This window comes from Vanellus vanellus (assembly GCF_965231255.1).
Source record: "Vanellus vanellus genome assembly, chromosome: 6".
Classification (NCBI taxonomy): domain Eukaryota; kingdom Metazoa; phylum Chordata; class Aves; order Charadriiformes; family Charadriidae; genus Vanellus; species Vanellus vanellus.
The window spans coordinates 44,491,523-44,516,064 of NC_138911.1; the positions used below are offsets into that span (position 1 = coordinate 44,491,523).

At 36.7% G+C, this 24,542-nt stretch overlaps 1 protein-coding gene and 1 long non-coding RNA gene across 2 annotated transcripts in view; both read left to right on the top strand.

The window, feature by feature from the left end:
- Positions 1–5,974, top strand: part of LOC309673139 — a 28,901-nt gene extending 22,927 nt beyond the window's left edge. The window contains exons 2-3 of the long non-coding RNA XR_014269291.1: positions 162–330; positions 5,958–5,974. This is a non-coding gene — a long non-coding RNA (uncharacterized lncRNA). The remainder of the gene's footprint in view (positions 1–161; positions 331–5,957) is intronic.
- A 1,414-nt stretch (positions 5,975–7,388) lies between these two features.
- The window catches only part of MIPOL1 (mirror-image polydactyly 1), a 156,064-nt gene continuing 138,910 nt past the window's right edge, over positions 7,389–24,542 (top strand). Inside the window, exons 1-2 of the mRNA XM_082485888.1 lie at positions 7,389–7,456; positions 22,581–22,767. Coding sequence (XP_082342014.1) covers positions 7,438–7,456; positions 22,581–22,767 — 206 coding nt within the window. The 5' untranslated portion in view covers positions 7,389–7,437. The remainder of the gene's footprint in view (positions 7,457–22,580; positions 22,768–24,542) is intronic.

A 24,542-nucleotide genomic window follows, 5' to 3' on the forward strand; every position in this document is an offset into this window, starting at 1 on the left:
AGTTATCTGTGTTGCAACATGGCTCCAAGAGAAGCATCTGTCACTGTCTTCTCTATATTCGCTCACAAGGCAGCTAAAACCCAATAAAATCCCCCATTAGCCTTCTCTCTTTAAAACCAACTAGCAGGTCTTTCAAATTCTTCATAAGTCATGTTCTGCAGATCCCTAATCATCTTGATGGCTCTCTGCTGGACTTGCTTCAGGACATCCATGAGGGGGTCAGACTGGATACAGCATTTCGGATGTGGTCTCACAAGTGCCAAATAGAGGGAATTAATCACTTCACTTTGTCTGCTGGCTACGATCCTGTCAACAGAGCCTAATATGCAGGTAGCCCTCACCTGATTCTACTAGTGCTGCTTCTACTAAAATATTCTACTAAATATTCTTTTGGCTCCAGATAACACAACAGCTAGTTTAAAATGTATGTATATATCCTTATGCTTAAAGGCTATGGAAATCACAATCTGATTGTAACCTGTTTAGAAATGGAGATCTGTCTGCCTATATGCTATGTAATAAATGAGTTATAAGACCAGTAAAGTGTTTACAACAAATCTGAAGGATAGCTAGACGAATTGGCTATTCTACACTTGACCAAAGCATATCATAGTTTCATTATTAGAGTGAAAATAATGTTAATGGAGGTGTCACAGAAGAAAGCTGCTTCAGAGAACGCACACCAAGATGAAAAAGGCTGGGGAAAAAAAAGGAGACGCAGTCTTTGACTAGATCCTCTGCAGTTTTCTTTCCATTTGAAAGAGCTGGTGGGCAGGGGGAGAAGGAAGAAGCAGGTATTGTCAAAGAGAATACAAAACTAAGGAAAAAGAAAAGAAATGGGGGACAAAGGACAGCTAAAAAGCGGGAAAGAAGACGACCGAGCAGGCTGAAGATTGTTGAATAAATACAATAGAAACAAAGATTGGTTTTTGGTTGTTAATGGAGGAGAGAGAATATAACAGAGGAGAGAAGAGACTGGTGATGTAATACGCACATAAAACACTTCCTGGTATGTGCAAAGAGAAAACGGAGCCTTGAAGACACTGAAGTAATAGTAGAAATTAGGGAGAAAAAATAAAGAGCAAAGTACGTGTCCTTTATCCAATTAAATTTGATTCAGGAATAGGTATAACCTATTGTAAACCAGTTGAAACTGCATTTGTATGCCTTCTCTCTTGCCTTTGTTAAAAGCATGACATAGAGAAGGAACATTCTTTGACTTAGTGTATTCCATAATTAAAAGCATCAGATGCAAATTCTTTAATGAGAATGTGAAGAAGCTGATGCAGCAACAGAGTAAAAATACCTGAGCCCTGGTCCTCCCTGTTTTTCTGATTTGTGCAGGCTAGTTGGAACCAACTGCAAATGTCTCATCTCCTTTTGGGCCAAAAAACAGTAGGGAAGAAAAGCCAGGGGTTACTACATGACTCTGCCCTCTGGGAAAGTGTTTTTATCAAAATTCCAGATAATGCAATTACTTCTATAAACCAAAATCTTGAAGTCTTTGTAACAGGGTAGAGTTTTAAATTTGAAGTACTACTCACGCTACATTCTTCCACTTACAGGGTTAATCTGCTCACCTGTGTTTTATATTCTTTTAAAAATAAACATAATATTTTGCATTAACTACTTGAATTTAAAAGCATATAAAAGTTATAGAATACAATAAAATAAGTAAGTGTAATCAAATATCAAAGTATGTTCCATTTCACAGCTTTCAAGTATCCAACAGCTGGGTGTTATTCCACCTTTGACAAATATTTGAGGGGGCTATTTGGGTTATTCTTTGACTAGTATTTTTATAACTGCCCAAAGCTAATTTTAACTTATTTTGGGTTGTCTTAGATTTCTGATTTGCCATAAAGTTTCGTGAGGGAGTGAGGAAATGTGGCTTTTTTTGTGGAGGAGTGTGTCATTGCATCAAAACTTGGCATCCACCTGGGCTAAGAAAACTGTTTGTTCCCTAGGGAAATGCTTCTAGAAGGTAACTGGTTTTTATGTAGTGTACCCTACTAAACTAAGGTTTTTAGTTTAGTTTGGCCTGAGGCAAAACGTTTCAGGATATTTTAGGAGATCCTGGTAATCTAATTAATCTTATGAAAATAATACTAAAATTCGTTCTTTATTTTGCTGTCCATAAAGTATATGGTGTTCCCTCCCTTACAGAGCTCCATCCCTGCACTGTCGGTGGCAGCGGCCAACTGCATCATTAAGGGGGACAAAGACTGGCTCGGTGCCATTCCAAGGGGTGGTGGGAACTGGTGTCTTGTTCCACCAGAGGCAGAGTAGGCGGGGTAGCCCTCCTTGTAGAAAAACTCTCCCAAGACCTGAGGACTTTTTGTGAAGAGGAGGTGAATTCGATCGACACCAGCAAGTGTTTGCTTCCTGTCACAGCGGCTAAGGCTGTGATTCAGTAGTTGTCTTCAAAACCTGTCAAGGCAAGACCAAGGAACGGGGCTTTGCAGTCACCAGGGCTCCATATGGAAGGGTCTCAACAGCCTTTCTGTTCCTGGGGAGGGGAAGTCAGTAACTGAGCTCCAGCTTAGAAGATGGACTTCCCGGTCTCCTGCCCAGGCAGGGAAAGTGCTGGCAGCTACAGCAGACTGTCACTGATCTAAATATCTTGGGTCAACATCACTGTTCAGATGGTTGGAAGTTGGTTTTATTGTGAGGTGCTTCCTTGTACAATATATATTCTGCAGAGACTCCAGAGTTGTTTTCCTCAGAAAGTGGAAATGCTGCCACAGCTGTAGTAAAAGCTGTTCAGAACTGCACAAGTAAATCACTGTATGCTTCCTACCTATGCTATGCAGATGTATGTTATTTTTATATACTTCTTGGTTTTATTTAATTCCTAATAAGCGTTTGTGTTGATGAGTAATTAGAACCAGGACTGGAATGCCATCCTTTTGAATATGCCATTATTTTGTTTAGGGTTTTTTTCTTCTAAAATCTGTTCACATTTCCAGGTACTGAAAGGCAAAATATTTTTATGGCCATCTTTACAGAATATATCCCTGAATGAATGAGGAAGTAGTAATTTTAGTTAGCGCTATATAAAAAAAAAAAAAAAGTGAAGGCAGTGCAGTGAGCTTAGTTTTCCATTTTTATCTGTCATAGATGTAAATAATTCAAACATATAAGCATGGGAAGATGTTGACAGTTTGAAACTGCATGAGTCTCATAGGATAATGTTAAAATTTCCTGCGTGCTTCGATTTGAGAATCTTTAGAAAAAGGTTGGTTTTGCTGAAATATAAACCAATTAAAAGTTAATATTGTTTTTCACTGGGCATGCTAAACTAGAATGTTTCATGTGTATGCTTATGTAATTAAGCATTCACTAATTTATTTCTCTTTGGGAAATACTTTTGCAAATCAGCAGTCCATATATGAAGAGTTAAGATAATATCATCTGTTGTTTAAGGTAAGGATAAGGATAGACATAATTATTATTTTATAATAGATTCTTAATCCTTTGTTCTGTGAAGTGTTGACGTTTTCATTAGAGTTAAAATATGTTGCATGTTTACAGAAAGCCTGAAATCTCAGTATGTGGTCCTATCAATTTTAATTATTTGAATCATTAGAACATCTAATTTTTTGCTTAAGGGTACACAAATGTACCATTGAATCTGTTTTTTAAGGTTTTTTCCAGTTTAATGTCTGAATCCAAATTCATAAAGAGTTGGAAAAATGAGATGTCTGAGCTATAGGATTCACAGGGATTTTATATGAAGCCTATTTAATCAGGATAACACTGTTATTAATATTCATAAAGTCAGCTGGAACACAAATGACAGACTATGGAGCCTAAAATTTTTTACTTGTGAATTTATTAAAAGCAGCTTAAAAAATTAATGGAATTTAAGTAAAGTTGACGAAAATGAAAATCTTATGTTAGCAGAAAAAATCTTTATTAGAACTTTCTCTAAGACCATCTTGCATTGATGTCTTTGACAGATTTCATTGGTACTTAAAGAAGAAAGATGCATGAATGGTCATTTAAAAGGATTTAAACACATTGGCACATTAATTTTTACATGAATAATAAGTAGTTTCCAAAAGCAATTAACTTACAGTGTACAAGATTTGAATAGAAAAATAGGACTGTGACATCAAAGGGCAAAGCAAATGTGCTGTACATTTTAAACTTTTAATAATATGACTTCTTAAAATAATTTCTTTCATTTCCACAATAGGTGAAGTAACAGTGAAGTATTTGTGTACAGCTTGGGTTTGTTTTGAAATAAACAGAGATCTGGAACAAAGAAATATTTTGTGCTATTGGTAAAGAACAATTTCAGGCTTTTACAATGATCAGGTGCTTTTGAATTGAGCTTTCTTAGGGTCAATTTCTGTCTGTGGAAAATAGTCATATACTGACCACAGCGTATGATTTTTCTCCCGTGCTGCTATATGCAGAACTGAGAAGCATTTGTTACTTCTGTAGAGAGTGAAATAGGTAGATCTGGGTTTTTTTCATTAGTACAAAGATGCTGGTTAATTTATATTCATATTTGTAGGTAGTTTTGTACTTAAATATTTAGTGTGAGCTTTACATGACTATTGCGTATTATATTCAACAAATAAGGACAATTTTTATTTTTTTTTTTAGCTTTTTATGCATGATGTTCAGGTAGTAGTCTTAACACTAACGCTGGTTGAATAAATAGGTAGTGAATAAGGAAATTAGTATTTATATTTTAACTCCAGATTTTGGCGTACAGTATGCTTTTGCATTTTCAGTTTTGTCTCGGTCCAGCAGTATACTTTATTTTAATCTCCAGCTTTAATTTCTTTTGATTGTTGGACAGGTTGATTATTAACAGATTGTCTTCAACTGAAAGCAAAGAAAAGCTTTAAAATAATTGCATTTAATTTTTCTGATGAATCCTCCTGGTAAGACCTTCATGGCCAGCCTCTGATTGTTTTTGATGTGGTGAAGTTTAACACTGAATAATAATGGTTCAGCAAGTTCTGGTTCTAGAAATACCTTACATTCAAAGTAGCTATTGTAAAGGTGCCTTGAATGATATGTAAGTGTTGTGCATAAGTTAGATACCTATTGCAGCGTTTGTGTTCAGAACAACCGATTTACATAGTTAGTGTATGGAATATTTTGTTGTTTTATTTAGTAATATTTTTATTTCTAATGATAGGGAAAGTATACATCAACCCCCAGGGAACCCCAAAAGGTCTGTCTGTTTGACTTCGCTTGATAGGTTACCTTAATCTGATATCAACTATTTTTATTTTGTGTTTGTGCAAACCAGAAATGTCCTCTTAATTAGCAGAACATATTTCACCTATAAACACAAAGTCTGTGAAATGAGCCTCTTGACTTCTGTCTCCAATTATTCCCGTGCCATAGTCTATTATTTCCAGGAGAGGGCAGCATTTTCCTACATCAGGTACATGAAGGCACATGCCCTGCTTAGACTGTCAATGTTTCTTGTAATTACTCCCAGTATATTTGTTGCTTGCTTATGAATTAACTTGCATTTATGGAACTAAATCATTCCAATCATTTAATTACACCTGAGGAGCTGAACTATAATTGCTTGCTTCCAACTAGGATCTGATATGGCTTGAGCAGTATTAATTTGGTGTTTACTTTTCTGAGTGCTAAAAGCATTAAAATGATTGTGCAATGGGATTACATTTTACTAATTGCTGGCATTCATTAGCTGGGTAAATGGCGAGGAAGAATGACTGTATATTGTGGAGGGATAAAATTATGGTTTTAAATAGTATATTACTAGGCACATTAAGGCCCTAAGACATGTTTTAAAATACTCCAGAGGTTATTAAATACCGTATTTTCTTCATGTCTTGCTATATGAATATCTTATTGAAATACTGCAATTATTATGAACCTTTTTGTGCAATATGTAGGGAAATGGCTTCATTGACAGAAACCTATTTCTTGATATTAATAACCTTCTATATTTTCAGCTAATCCAAAAGTAAATGAGGAACTTAGGAAAAGATTGCCAACTCCAAATCAACACAGTTACACAGAATTGAAAAAGAAGTGTACAGCTTCATTTGAGGGACTCTTGTAAGGAGCTCAGTGTTCTGCGATATGAGGTGAAGTTGTTATTTTTTGTTAAGACCTAAGCACATCAAATCATACACATTTTTTTTATCATGCATGTTTATAATTAACAACAAATATGAGCTAAATAAGTATTTCTTGAATGCTTAAAGTAAATGTTAGTGTTAAATCTTGAGTATTTGCACAGTTGTTATACTTTTTTGTAATCTCAAAGATAAAAATGAAAACAGCTGCCTTTTTGGTGTTGTATAGGAAAAGAGTTTCTTCTGCTGCTTTATTAGTTATAACATACATCTTGATATCATATGCTTGAATTTTAAAATGTGTACTTAATTATTTTTTTTTAACTGTTACACTTATCAGCACAATGACAACTCTGGATATTTTCAATATCTAGCCACTGCCTCTTCAAGGCATATGTTGTATCTTTTTAATAAATGTAGAAAAAATATAGCAGGGAAAATATACAAAATAAGCACAACTACATAGTTAAAGACGACAAATTGTCCTTTTGCAACACATTTTAAAAGAGATGCTTGAGTAAGTAATACAATTTGTGGTAAGCTACTATATTAGCAAGATTACAAATTTATGTAGATTTCCTAGACATATAGAATATAGTCGAATTTTTAACATATAAGAGAGCATATGTTTTAACATTCAAAATGTTACCAGATAAGCATAAAATTTTAATGTAGGTCTTATTTTTTGAGTATTGAGAGTTGTTGCTTGAAGATCTTTGATTATATGGAATACTGCAACTGTGTAATTAACTGTAGAGTCTGAAGCAATATGTATGCAAATATTAGCATGGGTTATTTAGCTGTTTAGAAAACCCTGAAAATTCAGAGTTGGAGTGGTTGTGGGCCACTTTACTTGTATTTTATACAGGAAATCAAAGCAGGAGAAAGAATGTTTTAAAGTTAAGAGCATACCACCATCTGTAATAATGACCAAAGTGAGCAGTCTCATTGCCTCTAGCGGGACCACTCAGTGTGATTTGGGCTGCGGTTAGTAGCGTGTACTTCCAAGACCAGACTCTAGAACAAGAAGACAAGCTAATAAATTTTTCAATGAAGTCATTACACACAACAGAAAGCTGAACCAAACCATAGTAAAAATTAGATGTGTGAAGAAAAAATATTTTAGAGAAAAATAATTTAGCACTAACTGTTAAAGTAAGCAGACTTTATTGTCCTGTTATAAATATTTTTAAATCATTTGTATTGTAAATTTTCTTTCAAATGAAGGCAAAGTATAGGTGTGTTACAGTATATTGTTTCAAGTTTATTTATCTAGAGTTTGCTTTATTTTAGCTCTGCAATTTTGAAGCAAAAACTGGAGTCAGTGCCAGATCAAACAAGTTCAGAAGAACAAATGGAGAACTGGTCAAAAGGTAAGGACTTTTAAGATATTAATAAGGAACCTCAGGTGTTGTACCAGTGCTAGGCAGTGACTGGAATGCATTTGTTCGTGTCGATATATGACTGACTTTGGCAGAAAAGAAAAAAGAAAAAAAAAAAAAAACCAAAACCCAAACCCACACACTGCCTCTTAAAAGTATTTGGGGTAACAGGAGAGTGGCTACAGGAATGTAAATCATCAGCTTTATTTTTGTTTTCTGGGTCATTGAAAATGTTTTTGTATAACTTTGAGAAGTCTTATTCAAATTCTTAGTCTGTACCTTGTACTTTACTTTCCATCCTTTTTTCTTAATGGGTTAACAGCAAACCTGAAGTCTGTCTTAAAGTAACTTTCTTGGCTATTCACCCCAGCCTAGGGTATGATTAAGCCATCTTGTAATATTAAAGAGTTTCTCATTGTTACCTCAACTGAATCTAAGACAGTGAGGTAGACTTGGATGTAAAAGGGGCCTTGGTTAATTTGGAACTTCCGTGGTTCATGGAGTTTTCATCTCCATCAGGATCTTTTTGTATTTGGATGACCAAAATTTTGCTCTTGGATACATCCTTCTGTGTTTCATGGCAGAAACTTAAAAAAAAAAAAGGGGGGGGGGGGGAGCACTGAGTTTGAGGGTACATCATATGACTGACTGACTGACTTTACAGAAGAGAATTGTCAGAAAGTGGCTTGTGACTAGATAATAAAGTGTAGATTGAAGAAAGGGAAAGACACAGGAAAGTGGCCTTCAGTACATCATAAAAGGGTGGACTTTTTCCTGTAAGTGGCTATGTGTAGGTTAAAAACAAGTAAGTGTGTCAACATCAAAGATGCCTCTTATATCAGAGCCTGATAGCATCTTGTGTATTTCCTTTTCTTAAATTTTATACTATGTATTCTTTCTCAAAAGATATAAATTTCAAGTTTCTCTTGAAGAGTCTGTTGTTTAGAAGAAATACTCCATCTTGATGCATTTCTTACATATGTAAAGGAATTTCTGTCTAGATTATTGTGTAAAATAAACTACTTTTAGACCCCTTTTAGTTCATGGAATTTTGAGCTATTACTGAGTGAAGTTACAAATGTTTTTGAATCATATACTCTGAAAACAAAAATAGTCATGGTGGAGTAACTTAGTGGAGAATTGTATTCTGACAATTTATACTTTAAATGTGTAATGGCTTAATCAGATTTAGTATTTTTAGACCTTTAGGGGTCAGCATACCCTAAGAATGGTTCAAAAGGTTAACTTTTGCAAAGTAGGTAAGTGAGTACCATAAACTGATTCTCTGTGAAATATTTTCATCTAATTGCAAGAAATGGCATTCTTATGCTGCTCACAGATATGCTAAAAACCGAGTAGCTACTTAGTTTCATGTGTCTTATTTTTCTGATGCATTAAGTTAATATATTGTACTATTTAGAAAGCTTTTTCTTCTAAGCTAACACATATTTGTATATCCAATAGAGGTTGTTATATATACAAAAGTAAAATTGATACACTTTTTAGATCAATCATTAATAAATCACATAATTCTTCATGCTTTTACTCCTAGGATAGTTAAAAAAGGGGTTATGGATAAATCTCATGTCATCATACTGGTTTGGATGAGAAGTTTTTTTTTTCTTAGAATTTTATTTGGGTATTAACAATTCAATTACATTTTCTTATAAAGGTAATAGATAAATTACAGCAACATAATGTTCAATACGTACCCTTGGTAAACATTCTGGGGCACTTTCTCATTGAACTACTAAATCAAAGCAACTTTTAATCTTGTGTTTAAATGTCTGTGTTGAAACGTGTACCATTTTGTGTCCTGCTTGCTTTGTCATCTGTGGTATCTTCCCATTTTGCGGTGGGTGCTGTACTGTATTCGGTTGTTTCTTGCTTGTAACTTGGAAGTCAAAAGCTGTTTTTAGAATAACCCTATAATGATTTATTCAAGTTTTTTTTGATAACGTACTGAAATGTTGAAGATTAAATTACTTATAAAAAAATAAGGATGTTAAAGCACGTCTGAGATTAATTTCAGCTGACTAGATGAAAATTCAGTCAAACAATGTGATTTTTTTTTTTAAAAAGCAAAAATGTTCGAGAAGTGGTAGGTTTATGGCAGTTATGCAGTAGCCTGCAGTTATATGTAGCCTGTTAATAGATGTTATAAAATAAAATACTTGAAAGAAAGGTAGTGTTTAAGAAGCGTATATCTGAAGTGTTTGATAGTTGAGATTTTCTTTTCAACTTTCTGTATTGTCTGGAATATAATCTGCCTGTGGGGATTGAAGACATTTGTCTGTCTCTGTTCTGGTAAATTAGGAAGAGTTAAAGAACAGTATGCGTGCAAGGCTTATTGTTTTGTATTTGTATCTAATTTAAATGTACTGTTTATCTCCACAGCACCTAGTTTTTAATAGGAGGATAGTGACTTTTTTCATTGCTCTCTAAGAATACTTGGGAGACTGTATCAGGAGCATTGGCAGCAGGCCGGTGAAGACTGTAATTTCCAAATAAAAATATTCAGGACACAAGCTAGACAGCCTAGGATGGCAGTCCATTAGAAAAATAAACTTATGTTGGCAAATAGATGCATTATCTTTGCATTGCAGTGGCTGGAGGGGGAAGCACATTGCACCTAGGTGGAGTTGTTACTTTAGCAGGGTTTACATGCTTGATGAAAACTGCACAAACATTAATACTATGAAAACACAAGAGGGAACCTGAAATTGGGTGCTTTTCATACTTGCATATACATGTAGGACTTGACATGTCAATTTTCCAAAAGAGTTAGCAGGATAGGAAAGTGGTGAGTGTGCAAATACTCTAGTTAAATTTGTGTCTCATTTGACTCATATCACGTACTGTGTGTTTTGTATCTATACTTGTTCTGTATTATACAGTCTTTCACTATTGCATTATTTTTGCTTGTGTCATATTTCTGAGCATCTACGATTTTTAAGGGCAGGGTAGAAATTAGTTGAAGTCTTAGAATATCAGGTATTGTTTGGCCTGTTTTGACAACAAAATTATAATTTTGCTGACTCCAAAATGTAAAGCATTGTATAATTTTTGTTTGGAATTTCCTAAAACAAGGTAAGATATTGATTATTTTTTATGGCAAAGTGGTTTGCTTCCTTAAAAGGTGGTCATTATATTTTTCAAGCACAGAAATAAACATTTTTTTTTTCTAACCACTACTTAAAGCACATATTGAATTGTAAGTCAATGAACCAATTTCACCTGTAAGAATTTGATGTCAGCTCTTAGTTATGATCCGTATAGACGCTTTCACTGTAAGCTGTTACCCTTCAAAAGAATGTTTGTGTGGCTTGTAAAAATACTTTAAAGTTGCATGTCTGGAAACTGTAGTTCAGAGGGGACTCTAGCTTTAAAGAGATGTGATAATGTAGATTGGAACAGAACTGCAGAATCAGCTTGTGCAGGGAAATTTGAAAAGTGTTTTATCTGGTGGTGAGCTGTTGTTTTCCAGTCAGCCTTGCTTCCTTCAGGGAAAATAGAAGAGGAAAACAGATACATAAACCTAATGAACAATAGTTGCTCAGACACATGAGCATGTGATAAGCTTACACGTAGACAATTGTCTTAATTGCATTGTGTGTTTGTGCATGCTTTGGTCTTGCATGAATGCATGGTGCTTACGGTTAAGAATCTGGCCATAGCTTCCCTTGTATTGGCATGATCATGACATGTATATGCCAGTGTATTGCTTACAAAAATATTTTTAAGTTCTTTTGTTGTGTAGTGAATAATATTCAGGAAATAAAACCTTTCTAAAAATATTTTTTCTTTTATTTAGTTCCATTTATAAGTTCCATTAATTGTCTGCCATCCCTTTTGCGTTCATGGTAATTAAGGCAATCTATAGTCATGCATATACGCATATTCATATAAGTAAAATGAATCATCTTTTTTTGCTGAATTCCTAGAAATGAAACTCCTATTCCTCACCATGTATTTCTAGACTGTCTTATTAGAAGTAGTAAGTTTTTCTAGTTGTGTAGTCATTTTAATGTACTTTTTTGTGAGTTTGGTTTGGTAATAGTAGTTACAAGGACTTTTTGTCTGGAACTACTATTGTGTGACTTTAACGCACATGTGCACACACACACAAAGATGAAGGGGTAAAGAACGCTTTGAGAATAATGTAGTGTTGTAAAGATTTTTCTTCTGATGCTCTAGTTGGGTCAAAAAGCAACTAATTGTAAAGGTCCTGTTTCCCCTTTCTCCAGAATATACCCATTACACCTGTAAACACTAAAGTAAATCCAAAGCCCTTCTTCCAAAGCTATAGTAAGAGGCAGAATAAACCATACTTGTCATATTGAAGCCTGTTTCTTCTTTTACATGCCTCAACAGGAGATACTGTGAGCCTGTTCTTCCTCTCCTTCACTCTTTTAGCAATAAGGAATGCTGTTTACCTGGGAAAGAAAGAAGCCTTGGGTATTGCATGGGTGTGTATACAGAAGAATCTACATGATATGCAGAGAGGCAGAGTCCTCTTCACATACGTGACTCAGTTCATTAGCGTCTTCCATATGTGCTGTGCTTTCAGCATCGAACTCGCTGTGTGCTAGCTGCAAAGTGGCAAGGGTAGTTGCAGGTTCATCTGCACAGTATAGGAGGCAGAAGAGAGGCTGAGAGGGTGATCTTGCATGAGTTATACATGGGACAAGTGGCTAGTAACTGTTGAGCAACACTAACTATGGAAGATGAAGAAAACATCTTCCATGGAAAAAGAGGGAATAGTGTGCCATGACTTACAAGATAAAGAGGAGCTAATGACAACTGAAAAATCATCAAATACTGTCTGGTCTTTCCTGTAAATATAATCACCCTTTCATGTGTCTCCCTTTTCCATCCCATTTCTTTCCTTTTACATTTTGAATGGTTAAATACAGTGTATTTCTGGCCAGGCTGCATGCAGAAAGACATCAGAAGCCAAATTAAGTATTCAGTACTGCCTGACTCATTGGACTGTTGTGAATATGATTTTGTTAGACCCTTTACAGTACGCTGAAAATGTGTAGTGCCTTATCTGCACCGAGTATTGCAAGCAGTAAAGATGGGGAGAATCCACACCTTGAAGTATTGCACTTTGAATCACTTAAGTGTTTAAAGTATGAGTGCAGCTAAGTTCAGAATGTCTTGAAATGTGCTTCAGGGGGAGCAGCACCTATTACCACAGTAATTTTTATGTAGTGCTTCAGAAGGAGCTTTAGAAGACCTAGCACAAGTGCGAGAGGAATTTGGTTATTTTCTTCTTTAGAAACCTTCGTTGCTTCTATTTTAATAACAACTAGAATGAAGCTTAAGTTCAGAGCAAAGACGTAACAAAAACATTTATTAAAAAAAGGTTCTCCAGGGAGTGTGCTGGAGACTCTTATCTGAGAGTTCACCTGCATCTTTAGTTAGACCATTTATTCGAAGAAAAGGGTGCGTGGGCAAGGCGTCTTAATGATGCTTTATGCAGCGTGACCCTTCTTTTATGTCAGACACTTAAAATTACAATAATTTTCTTCACTTCTAAAGCTGCAGTTTTCTGGGATTTTGTTTAGAACTCTTAATTCAGTGAAGCCTTAGTTGTTTGTTTGCAGGAGGGGAGGTTGAGTACATTTGGATAAGAGAATTTTCACTATAATTAATGGGCATCGGGAAACATGACCCTGCCTAGATAAAAGGGAGTTCTGGATCATTAAGATTTAGATAATGGAAGGGGTTATATGTGAAAAGCAATTGTCTGGTATGACAATAGCAAAAGAAAAATGGGATGGGAGAGTTTACTTTGTTTTTAGCTGATTTAGAAAACATAAACACAGCATGCTTAGTAAAACTCTAGCAGACACTATGTTTGGAAATTATGTAATAACTCCATATAGGCTGTAATGATATCCTGAAACCCCGTATTTAAACTAACCTGAATTACAATGAGAGATAAACAGAATATTTACCCATCCCTTATGAGCTGCTGCTGATATGTAAATTTATTCTTCTACTTTGCACAAATATACTTTTGAGCTACTGCTTAAACACTTCAAGGTCCTTAGCCAAACAGTTTTAATGATGCCTCCAATATTATGAAAGTGTGACATTTGATGAATGCCTTGTATAGTTGTGATATCGGGGAAAGTGTAAACAAAAAACGCACATCAAGTCATCGTGCAACACCTAGATAATTTATAATTTTACTGTTTATATCCATCTTGACATTTTTTATCTGCCAAAGGCAGGTTTCATTTGGAATCTTAATCTGAGATTTATTTGGTGGATCTGGAAATCATAGCTAGAGTTCCCACAGGAAATGGTCCATCTACCAACAGATTAAATGGCAGTCCTGCAGTTGTTAAGGGAGCTCTGCATTTAACACACATGCATACTCATTCAGTCAGCACTGTGGAGAAAAATTAAAGTAGTAACCCAGGTTTAGGAACAATGTAGCTAAAAAGTCCCATATTTGCTGAATGACAAAGGGTTATATAGCAGCATTTCATTTTATTATTCGTGCTTGAATTTCTTGTTTGCTTTGTTGAGTCTGCTGACGAATACTAATAAATGCCTGCAACAATCCAGACGAGAGATGCCTGGCAACAAAGCTATGCGGTGGACCTCCCTGATCTTCTCCAGTTCACAACCTGACCTTTTGAAAAATTGGCTGGGCTAAGCTGCAGAATTTGGGTGTAATGGTTATTGTTAACTCCAGCTTTAGGATTTATTAATTTGTGTGATCAAGACTTACCTATACTTCAAAGTTTCAAAAGACCAAACACAATCATCCGTCCATTAGAACTAACATTGTGTTTCAGTGAATCCCACTTAGTATCTGCCTAGAGATTCTGCTGTTTTGATGCACTCGGAATATAAAAATGCTTTTTCAAGTGTGAGAGACCAATCCAATGAAAATCTGGTGTCTTCTCAGAGACTAATATTTTAAAATAACAATATGTTAATGAATTGCAAACGAAGAGTGGAATGCCAAAGGAAATGTCTGATATTTACCCATTAATAAATGCATCATGATTAACTGCAGTGAATACCAAAATAATGATTTGCCGCATATTTTAAAGACTTAGAAGCATTTTTCTATTTTAAACATTCACCAGTTTGTACACAATTGCTGTTTAGATGCTAAATAGGAGGGCAAAAGACTTAGAGGCAGGCGAGGGAAAACATCATTACTAAAATAATCAGAATCCCGGGAGAATTGTAAAAAATTGCCTTTGCCAGAATAGCTCCAACTGTTCTTAATCTCCCTGTCAATTTATTTCTTTATGAAGGGTGTTGCCAGGGTTCCACACAAGTACAGGTGAATAAAGAAGCATTCAAAGTAACACAGATGTCCCCCCGCTTAAATTGCTAACACAGAATGAACTCACTGTTCTCCTTAGATTCCTTTAAGGAATAAAAAAATGAACCATTAAACTTCTGAGATTTGTCTGTATTTTAGCAGACAAAATATTTTTAAGCCTCTTCATTTTGTGTGTGAGTGTGTGTATGTGTCATGGGATATAGAGCAAACTAAGATGTTAATGTATATAATGTAACTTAGGTTATGCTTACTTCATTAGCAGAGAACTTTCTCAATAAAGTTCCAGTAAGAATATATTGTTCTCTTTGATCACGATTTTGGACATCTTAAATTAACTTGAATTATACTGTTCTGTTAACCTGACTGACTTCTGAAACAGTTTTAATTGTTCAGAAGTTTTCTGTATTACAACGATAGTTAAAAAAAAAAATAATTTCATTTCTTCTGCTTGCTGTTGAAATTACAGGACGCTTGAATTGAATATACTGTACACTGCACATCTCTCTTCTAATACAGAAATACTGTAGTCTGTTGTGTGAATGAAAATTATCATAAAGGAATGTGGAAGGATGGCAATCTAGTTATTTGAAATTTCTCTTAATTTTTTATTTGTGTGGATGTTACTTTATCATTCATAAGTAAAAATGTGGGGTTTTTTTCTTGAAGTCTAATTGAAATGAATTGCTAACGCCTCTCTGACAGAAGAGAGAAGAATTTGAGGTCTCTGAAGAGGAGACGAGCAGGAAGGGCCACCCGTGAGGTAGCACAGGCTCCAAGATACAGCACAGATACAGCACCTTGGACTTCTGCAATTTTACTTCTGCCATGGCTTGCTCAATGACCTTGATCCAGTTACATCATTACTGCTTCAGTCTCGATGGCATTAAAATCACAGTGCTTATGCATGCCTTATAAAATGTCTGTGAGAGTTTCCAGAAAACATTGTTTTCAATGTGTATTCAGTGAACCTGTCGTTTGTTTCCTAAAGTAAGTGCAGATATCCTATCTCAGTGTAAAATCCAGGACCTTCTGAGTAAGAGTTACTTAAAAGTAAGCTGATAGTCCTTACTCTTCTGAGTTGACCCATGGTGCTCTCAGCAGGGCCCACAGTTGTGTATCGTTGGGGCACGGAGTATACAATGCATCTACGTGGTGATTTCCTCTTTGTTACTGCCAAGGGCTTGGCTGCTTATATGCGACATTTTGGCTGGGCAGAGCTCTGAGAAATAAAAGGAATTAGCTTTGTATTACAAAACTACTCTGAGCTCAGTCTTTACTTCTTATCAGGTTCCTGTGAATGCCATTCTGCTGTGCTACAGAAGTGATTTAGTGAGATCTTAAGAGTCCTACTGAATAATCATCTTAAAGTTTGCCCAGTTTTCTGTAAATATTAGAAGTGTGTTATGAAGGGACAACCATTTGCTGTTAGTTGCAGTTTATTGGTTCTCAGTATACTACACTGCACTGAAGGGGCCTAAATAATTGCTAACGTAAGTAAATCTGTAGTAAGTCCAAAGATGAGTAAAGCTGCACTTTTTCTTGTTTGTTTGTTTTGGAGAAAATGTATATTGACTTGTACTTTTTGTACCAAGCTTTTGTAATTGCTTTCCAGAAACAGGAATTACTTTCTTCTTGAAAATTAAGTACAGCATCTTTTCTTGGGATTAACTCTGAAAACATGTTTGCAGATTGACTTTTTCCTCACTATTTTATCTTTCCCACAAAAACAATGACCGGCCATTGAGATATGCATGTAAATCATATATGTTGCATCTATGTCAACTCAAATACGAATGAAAAAGGAAATAACAGGCATTCTGAAATTGCGTAAAACCTAAACCAGCTCTTTTCTTTCCTCATGCCAGGCAATAAGATCAGATTTCTTCTACCAGCCTCATTTTCTTTCTTTGCGTATTTATGCCTATAAAATCCTTTAATTTTGGTTTCCCACTCATTTTCAGGATTTATGCCTTTTAATCATTCAGCAAGGGGTGAACTGTTGAGCAGTCTGAGTCTTTCACAGTCATTCTGTTTGGGAGTAGTTATTCAGCTGAGTGAATGAATGTTTGTCTTTGACAAAAAGGCTGACTCATCATTTTCAGCTCATGAAGGAATATTCAGCCATAGTACTAATTTCATTTGCATAGCTTGACAGGTTATTGGCTGTCACGTTCAAGTTTTCCATTAGACATAAATATTTAATTTCTATTTATTTACTACATATATCTAACAATTCAAGTCCAGTGGCATTAGATGTTATGAACTTAAGACAATTCCATAACCCATTTTTCACATGAAGCTATTAAAATTGCTTTTTATTAATGCAGCAACAGTCTTGTCCTAACAGCTTGTTAGAAGACTTGCAGGTGTGTGTGCATTGTCATACACACATCCCCAGAAATTATCTTTTCAGAAATGTTTGTAATATTATTAACATACAAAAAATCTAGATAATTTGAAAGTCAATAATAAAGAATAGCAATAATAGTCAATAATAAAGAATAGCAATTAGTCTAATGAAAATAAAAAGAAGGTGAACTTCTCAAGTAATGCTCTTACACACTGGACAGTTATTGCAGCAAGCTGAGGTAGGTGTGTGGTTTGCAGGTAGGGGCAAGAGAAAGTATTTTTAAACTGTAGTAAGTGTGTCCTTTTATTCCAGGGGGAATACATTAGTTTGGTATAGAGGCAGGGTGGCTCTTTGCTTTGGTGGGTTTGTTGAATAGTGCATATTTCCTCTTGGTGTTTGAAATTCAAAGTTTTTGGATTTGTACAAACACACAAAAAAACCCCATAGAAATTGAAGCTGCACTGTTGTTTAGACTGAGAAGAAAAAATGCATGATTAACAGTAAATTAGGGTTTGTCAGTGACTGAACTTTGGGGGCTTATAGTAATTGAGGCTGCAGTTAGTTCCTCAAATGTAGCACAGTGTTTTGTTCTGCATTTTTTCCAAATTTTTTTAATCTGACACTGTCACGTAGGAAGACTAAACTACCGAGTTTGCAGTCCCCTTTGCTCACACTCTAAGAGTATTATGGCTCATTCTCTTCCTTCCTGATTTGTCTCTTTTTCCTATGCTGCCTCATACTGCCATCCCTCCAGGCGTTCATTCGTGCAGTCTTAAGCAGACAGATGAGAACATGCTTTGTGCTACAGACCAGCTTAAAACAAATACTAGGAAGCTATAGGTAGCAAGCAGTAAGTGCAATTACACTTGAAGCTGGTTTGGAGCACCAAGGGCTTCCAATGTCCCCATACTCACCTGCAGGCAGATCTGTAGCCAGCAGTGTATTTTGTGGTGCTGTGTGCATGTTCTGTTGGGTTTTGTTTGTTTCCCTTTATTGTTATTCTGTGGAGATTCCCTGCAAACCTCTGAGCTGATGAGCGCAATTTGGCTAGTGGGGTGCTGCAAGAGTACAAACGGGGGGAAAGAGTTGCCCACCCAGCTTCTGCTGGGTGACGGGACTGCTGAATAAGCTGAGTGGTATAACAAGGGTAGCTACAGCCTTTTTAGCCTTCCAGGTGAATCTGCACCTTCTGTGCACTTACATCTTCAACACTTCTTCCTACATTATCAGTGTCGGTACGGGATTCTCTAATGCTGTGCTTCCCTTGATCTCGGTGCCAATCCCCCACTTCTAAGAGGAAGCTATGAGAAATAGCAGCTGCCTGCAGATTGTCTTAGGTTCAATGTTTTTACTTGACTTTTTAACCACTCCCCGCTTAACAACATTGAATTCTGTTCTGCCTTTACTATTTCAAGCCATGACAGTGTTATCTTTCCCCTACGTCCCTCACAATCAATTCCCAGCTTTAATTCTAGTGTCTTTATATTCCTTCTTCCTAACATTTGCTTTTCTTTCCTTCAATGTGAACCAGCTATTCATTCAAGATAAATACATACAGCAGATCAGCTGTTCAGTTTCTCCCTATAGTGAAATATTAATCTGGGCTACTGAACTTTTTCTATTTTATATGGAAAATAAGTTGTTTAGTATACTCAAGAACCAGAATCAATGGTGGTGATACCACTTAATGAAAACTACAGCATTTTTTCCCAAAGCTTGCAAGGCTGTTTTACCCTTTCTCTGATGTTCCTTGTGCAGCCTGATTATTGCAAATGCTACTTACTCCCCAGTGTGTCTCTGCAGCATTGGTAATTAGTGCACAATACAATTTGCAAGAGGCACGAGGAAAAGCATTGAAGTGCATTGATTAATATAGCTACTTAGTTTAACAGCAAGACAAGCTACCTTGTAACAAGGCCTAAATAACTTGGGGTGGGGTTCATGGGCTATATGAAGAATGAAGTGGTTTTAAATATAAAAAAATCGCTATACCCATTGATCTGACAGTTTTCAAAATATTTTCCCCAAAGCATTCTGCCGACAGATTTAGCATGTTGACCAAAAAAAAAAAAATACATTACAACTTTATTAAACAAGTAAAACCTCTAATCTTAATGCCCTTGGGCAGAGTGCTTCCAATTCTGAGTGGAGGAAGCTGCCGTCATCTTCTCTCTTACAAAGCCAGCAGGGAAAAAAAACAGATCCTCTGTGTTTTGCCTAACATTTCCTGGAATGACACTTACAGGCTTGCTGTGATGCTGCTTAGTCTTACCCATGTGCTTGAGGGAATTCAGTGTGGATGAAAAGGTGTGCTGCAAATGTAAGTTGCTTAAAGAAGCAGCATTAGCATTAATAAATGCCAATGCAGGTCTAGTCCCATTCTAAATTCTTTTTTTTTCCAGCTGCTGTAACTTATAGTTGAATGCATAAAAATCCATATCTTGACATGGCCTAAGAAAATTTAGCCTGAAGTTCAGCTGCTAATGCAGGTGTTTACCTCATCATGCAGACGTGTTTACTTCATTCTGTTTAAAAAAAAAAAAAATCTGTCTTGGATTTGACCTGTCAACTAGAGATCTTTGATGCTTATTGAGAGCTCATATTCAGGATGTTATAGAGAAGCTGCTGAGGCTCATGTGACCCTCTGTTACCCCCTATGGCTCTTCCATGTAGGCACCAGTGGTAATTTGGGGTGACCTGGGAAGTATTAAGTGTGACTATATGGCTCTGGGGGTGATGGTCAAGGGCGTGAGGACCCAGGTGGTGTTATTCCTGATTCTGCCATTAAGAGGGAAGGGTGTGGAGGAGGATTGGGCGAAGTAGATGAGGCCTTCTTCGGACAACTGGAAGAAGACTCATGTTCACAGGTCTTGGTCCTCATGGGGGACTACAGCAATGCTGATACTTTGCTGGAAGGACAACAGCAGGGCACAAGTGGTCTAGGAGATTTCTGGAGTACACTGATGACAACTTCCTGACACAATGATTGAGGTGCTAACAAGAAGAGGTGCTCTTCTGGGACCTGATACTTACGAACAAGGAAGGAATGCTTGTAGATGTCAAAGCTGGGAGGTAGTCTTGGCTGCAGTTGCCTTGAGGTGGTGGAGTTGAGAATACTGAGAGGAGGGATCAGGACAAAAAAGCAGGACCTCAGCTGTGGACTTTAGGAGAATAGACTTTGGCCTCCTCAGAGATCTGCTTGGAAGGATCCCATAGGATACAGTACTGGAAAGAAGAGGGATCCAGGAGACCTAGTTGATAGTCAAGGATCCCCTCATCCAAGCTCAAAAATGGTCTATCCTGACAAGTAGGAAATAAAGCATGGATCAAGCAGGATGTTGTTTTCCTTGACTTTGGTAAGGCTTTGGACTCTGTGTCCCATAACATCCTAATACAGAAGCAAAGTATGAGTTAAATAAGTAAACAGTGAGGTCATAGAACTGTAGAATGGTTTAGGTTGGAAGGGACCCTAAAGATCTTTAAGGTCCCTTCCAACCTAAACCATTCTATGATCATCTAGTTCCAACCCCCCTGCCATGAGCAGGGACATCTTCCACTAGACCAGGTTGCTCAAAGCCCCATCCAACCTAGCCTTGAACACTTCCAGGGATGGGGCCTCAGCAACTTCTCTGGGAAACCTGTTCCAGTACTTCACCACCCTCACAGTGAAAAATTTCTTCCTGATATCTAATCTAAATCTACGCTCTTCCAGTTTGAAGCCATTCCCCTTCGTCCTATCACTGCATGACCTTGTAAAAAGTTTCTCTCCAGCTTTCTAGTGAATTTCTTAATGCCTCTTCTTTAGAGATCTTCGCTGTGTACTGTAAGGAGAAGCAAGAGGTTGAATCCAGTTTTTAAATGTAGCAGCATTTAAAAGGAAATCTCTGCTCAAAAACCTGCAGGATTTTGAGCCGGTGAACAACAGCGTATATTTGCTCAAAGAATCCAGGTGGCTGTGGGCTGTGTTCATTTTCTGCATCAGCTGTGAAATGATCCAAGGAACACATTTCAATCACAGTACTGAAAGTAGTGTTAGTTAACGATTTTTCTATCGAATTATGGTCCCCACATCTTTATTACTGCTCAGAAACAAAGATTCTGATATGCTGTTGACTGTTGTTCCTCTAGTACAAAAATCGGTGTTTATAGTTTAGAGGAACGGTGAGAACGGATTCAGGTGGATTTGTGCTGAAGTAGATAAGGAGAACACAGATGAGCAGCGGGTGCAAAAACTTTTTCCTCAAGGTAGTAACACATAGCTTTGTATGGGAACTTGTTAAATTGACTCCAGCCAATCCAGAAGTCATCTCTCTGTGCCCTCGGGATGTTTCCTGTGCCATTGGCTGTGCCTTTCCCTCTTCAAGGGAAGAGGACTCTCTTGCAACAGATTTTAATCTTCAGTATTTTTGACTTGGAGCCTGTGCTTTTGTGTCTTACGTGCAGCATGATACCTCGATACTGATTGAAGTTTATTTTCAGGCTAATTGTAGATGATTGCAACTGTATAGACAGTTTCTTAGTATTTTTGAGGAGGAAGTAGTAAGTTGGATCAAAGAATGTATACTGTATAATTTATCCAAAATGTTTGGAAATGCTAACTTTATTAAATGTGCAAGAGCTCCAGTGTTTGTTCTCTACTAATCTAAATGAAAGAATCAAGAATATATGCACTTTTTTCTATTTGCAGCTTTTTTAGGCTTCTTCCTCTTCATTTTTAATATAGGTCTATAATTAAAACTTACTTGTTCGTACCTTATGAAAGAACATTCATGGTATGTAGATCTTTCTTTCATTTAAATACCTTGATATCAGAAATATGTCCTAAAAATACCTAGTAGCCAAGCTTAAGAGAGCTACCTATCACACTCACCATTTTAATCAGATAATTTTTCCCTTTGGCACAATTTGTGCTTTGCATTCTTCAAGTTCTTTAGTTGTATGACCTTCTACCTTATGCTCTCCAGGAGTGAATAATGAGGCCTTAAATTTGTTGTTGCTAATTACAGCTTGCTGATATTCCTTTTGTAGACAAAATGGATTTGAAAAAGACTTCAATATAAGTAAGAATCTAGTTCACAACCTGCAAATTGCCCTGTCTGCAGCAGAAATTCATCATGTTTCACTAGGCTAGAGCTGATTTTTACAAAAGATGGGTAGATAATTTCCTAGGGTCGGTATTATTTTAAGCAGTTGTTTAAGGAGAAGAGGGATTAGGAAATGGTGATGAATTTTTCAGGTTTCCATGAGACTAATCCAGTACATAGGTCTTAACTCCTACATCTGTGCTCTAGGTAACACAGCTCTCATTCCTTAGTGGGATGAGGAAGCTGTGAATCTGAAACTAAAGTACTTTCTCCTTTCTGCTACAAATAAGAATATAGCAAGCCATTTTCTAAGAAGAAATCTCCAAATGAAAAAATATGTTTGCTTCTGTTTCCAAATAGAAACACACATCCTGGAAGGGAAAAAAGAAGACTTTTGTCTTGAGTTTCAGTTTCATCAGAATTCTCAAAAAAACCCAGAATTTTTCATCCGGGCAGAAGCTGAAGAACTGAAACTTTCAGATTTGCCAGTAACCAGTCAAAGAGAAAGAGCCTCAAATCACTATAATTCCAGCCCTGAAGAATCAAGGTAAAACCAAATATCCCTTTTTATAGTTTTTCTAGATTCAATTTATAGACGGTATACATAGGAATTTTTGGATAAAGATAGGGAAGTTTACTTCCCAACTGAGACTCAGTAAGTCAGCTTTTTACTTAGACTCACCATGTCTGCCCTTCTTTCCTTGTGGAGTGCATCATTTCACCACTGTATTCTCTGGCACTGGTAGAAAATATGATCCTGGCAATGGCTTATGTGACACACTGCGGGTATTTCAATGATTGTGATCTCTCCAGAGAATTTTAAAAATGCATACTGAGCATAATTAGAAAAGATGATCTAAAAGTCCAGTAGTGTCCGTGGCTTTACACAAGCAGCTCAGTGTACCCTAAGTATGGTGAGTGAGTGGGAAGCAGGAATGAAGCAGGGTGGAAGTGAGTAGGAAGCAGGAACAAAGCAGCTAGGAAGCAGGAATAAAGTAGGGTGAAGTCTGGATAAAGTTGGAAGAGTGAAGAGGAGGAGCTGTAATACGTTGTAGGAAGTCTGTGACAGGAATCTGGAGAAGGGTAAATGTGGTTGAAAAGTGTAATACAAACTCTGAAGACCTTATTCTGCCATTAATTTTGGTCATTTATTGTTATTAATTTCCATACTGAGCTATGGCGCTCTACTGCAGTCTTAAGAAACATATACACTCATGGAATATGTGACACAATATATGAAGGTGTACCCAGCTGACTAGGGAACATGCTACCAGTTTGGAGTGACTTAAGCCCAAGTCTTAACTGAGACTGACAGATTTGCTTTTGAAAATGGGATCAAGGCTGCAGAGCCCTATGATGTACTTTTGAAAAATATACTTTAATTCTTCACCTCTCTGGCAGATTCTGCACCTGGTTTATCTTTAGTATGATCTTATGGTCACCCATTGGGCCAAAATCAGTCCATAGTACTTTTCCATCTGTCTTGTTGCCTTTGTTTTTGCATTAGGGCCTGAGATATGCTGCTAGGACAATGCATCCTGTGCTAAAAGCCAAAAATAATGCTGAGTGCTTAAGTACAGCCCAGCACAGTGTCAGTCACAGATTGTTGCTCCTACTGTTCACCAGTGCCACTTGCACTGGCAATCAGGCTGGTCTTGAACACCGAGATTAACCTCCTGCAGCAGTCAGCATGTTGAGCCATCTCATCTGCAAATGTATTGCATGTATCTGCATGTAATTGCATGTAAAGCTCTAGGCCAAAACCTCATTGTTTTAGATACTATATAAACTGCACAAAATCTGTCCTTCCCCAAATAGATTGCAATTAGAGTGTGAGATGAGAAAATATCTTGGTATGGAATGACCAAGGAAATGTTGAGTCAGTGTTGATTTACATGGTAGAGGATGGTCTTAGTGAACCATCAATGTGACTTGTCAAGTTTTCTTTTAGAAATCAGGAAGAAAACATTTGAGGGATTAAAAGATGATGATGAAGTATATTCAAACTTGTTCATGGGCAGCCTCTCCTGAATGTGGAAAATGCACAAAAAAAGCTTGAGGTTTGTAATGTCTGGGCAATAGTATCCAGAGGCATCTATCACTTGCAGTCCAAAACAATACTAATGCAATTTGCTAGACAGAGCAAAGATGAAATAGGCTTTGAAGGCTCTTGAAAGTGAAGACAAGCAGTTTAAGCACTCTTCCGCCCCATATATAGTGTAATACACTAAGTAATTTTTTGATGTGAATCTCCCTGCCATGTTTGATGTGCTTTAGGTTGCACCATAGTTTGCCTGCAGAATACAGATCTTAACTTCCTTC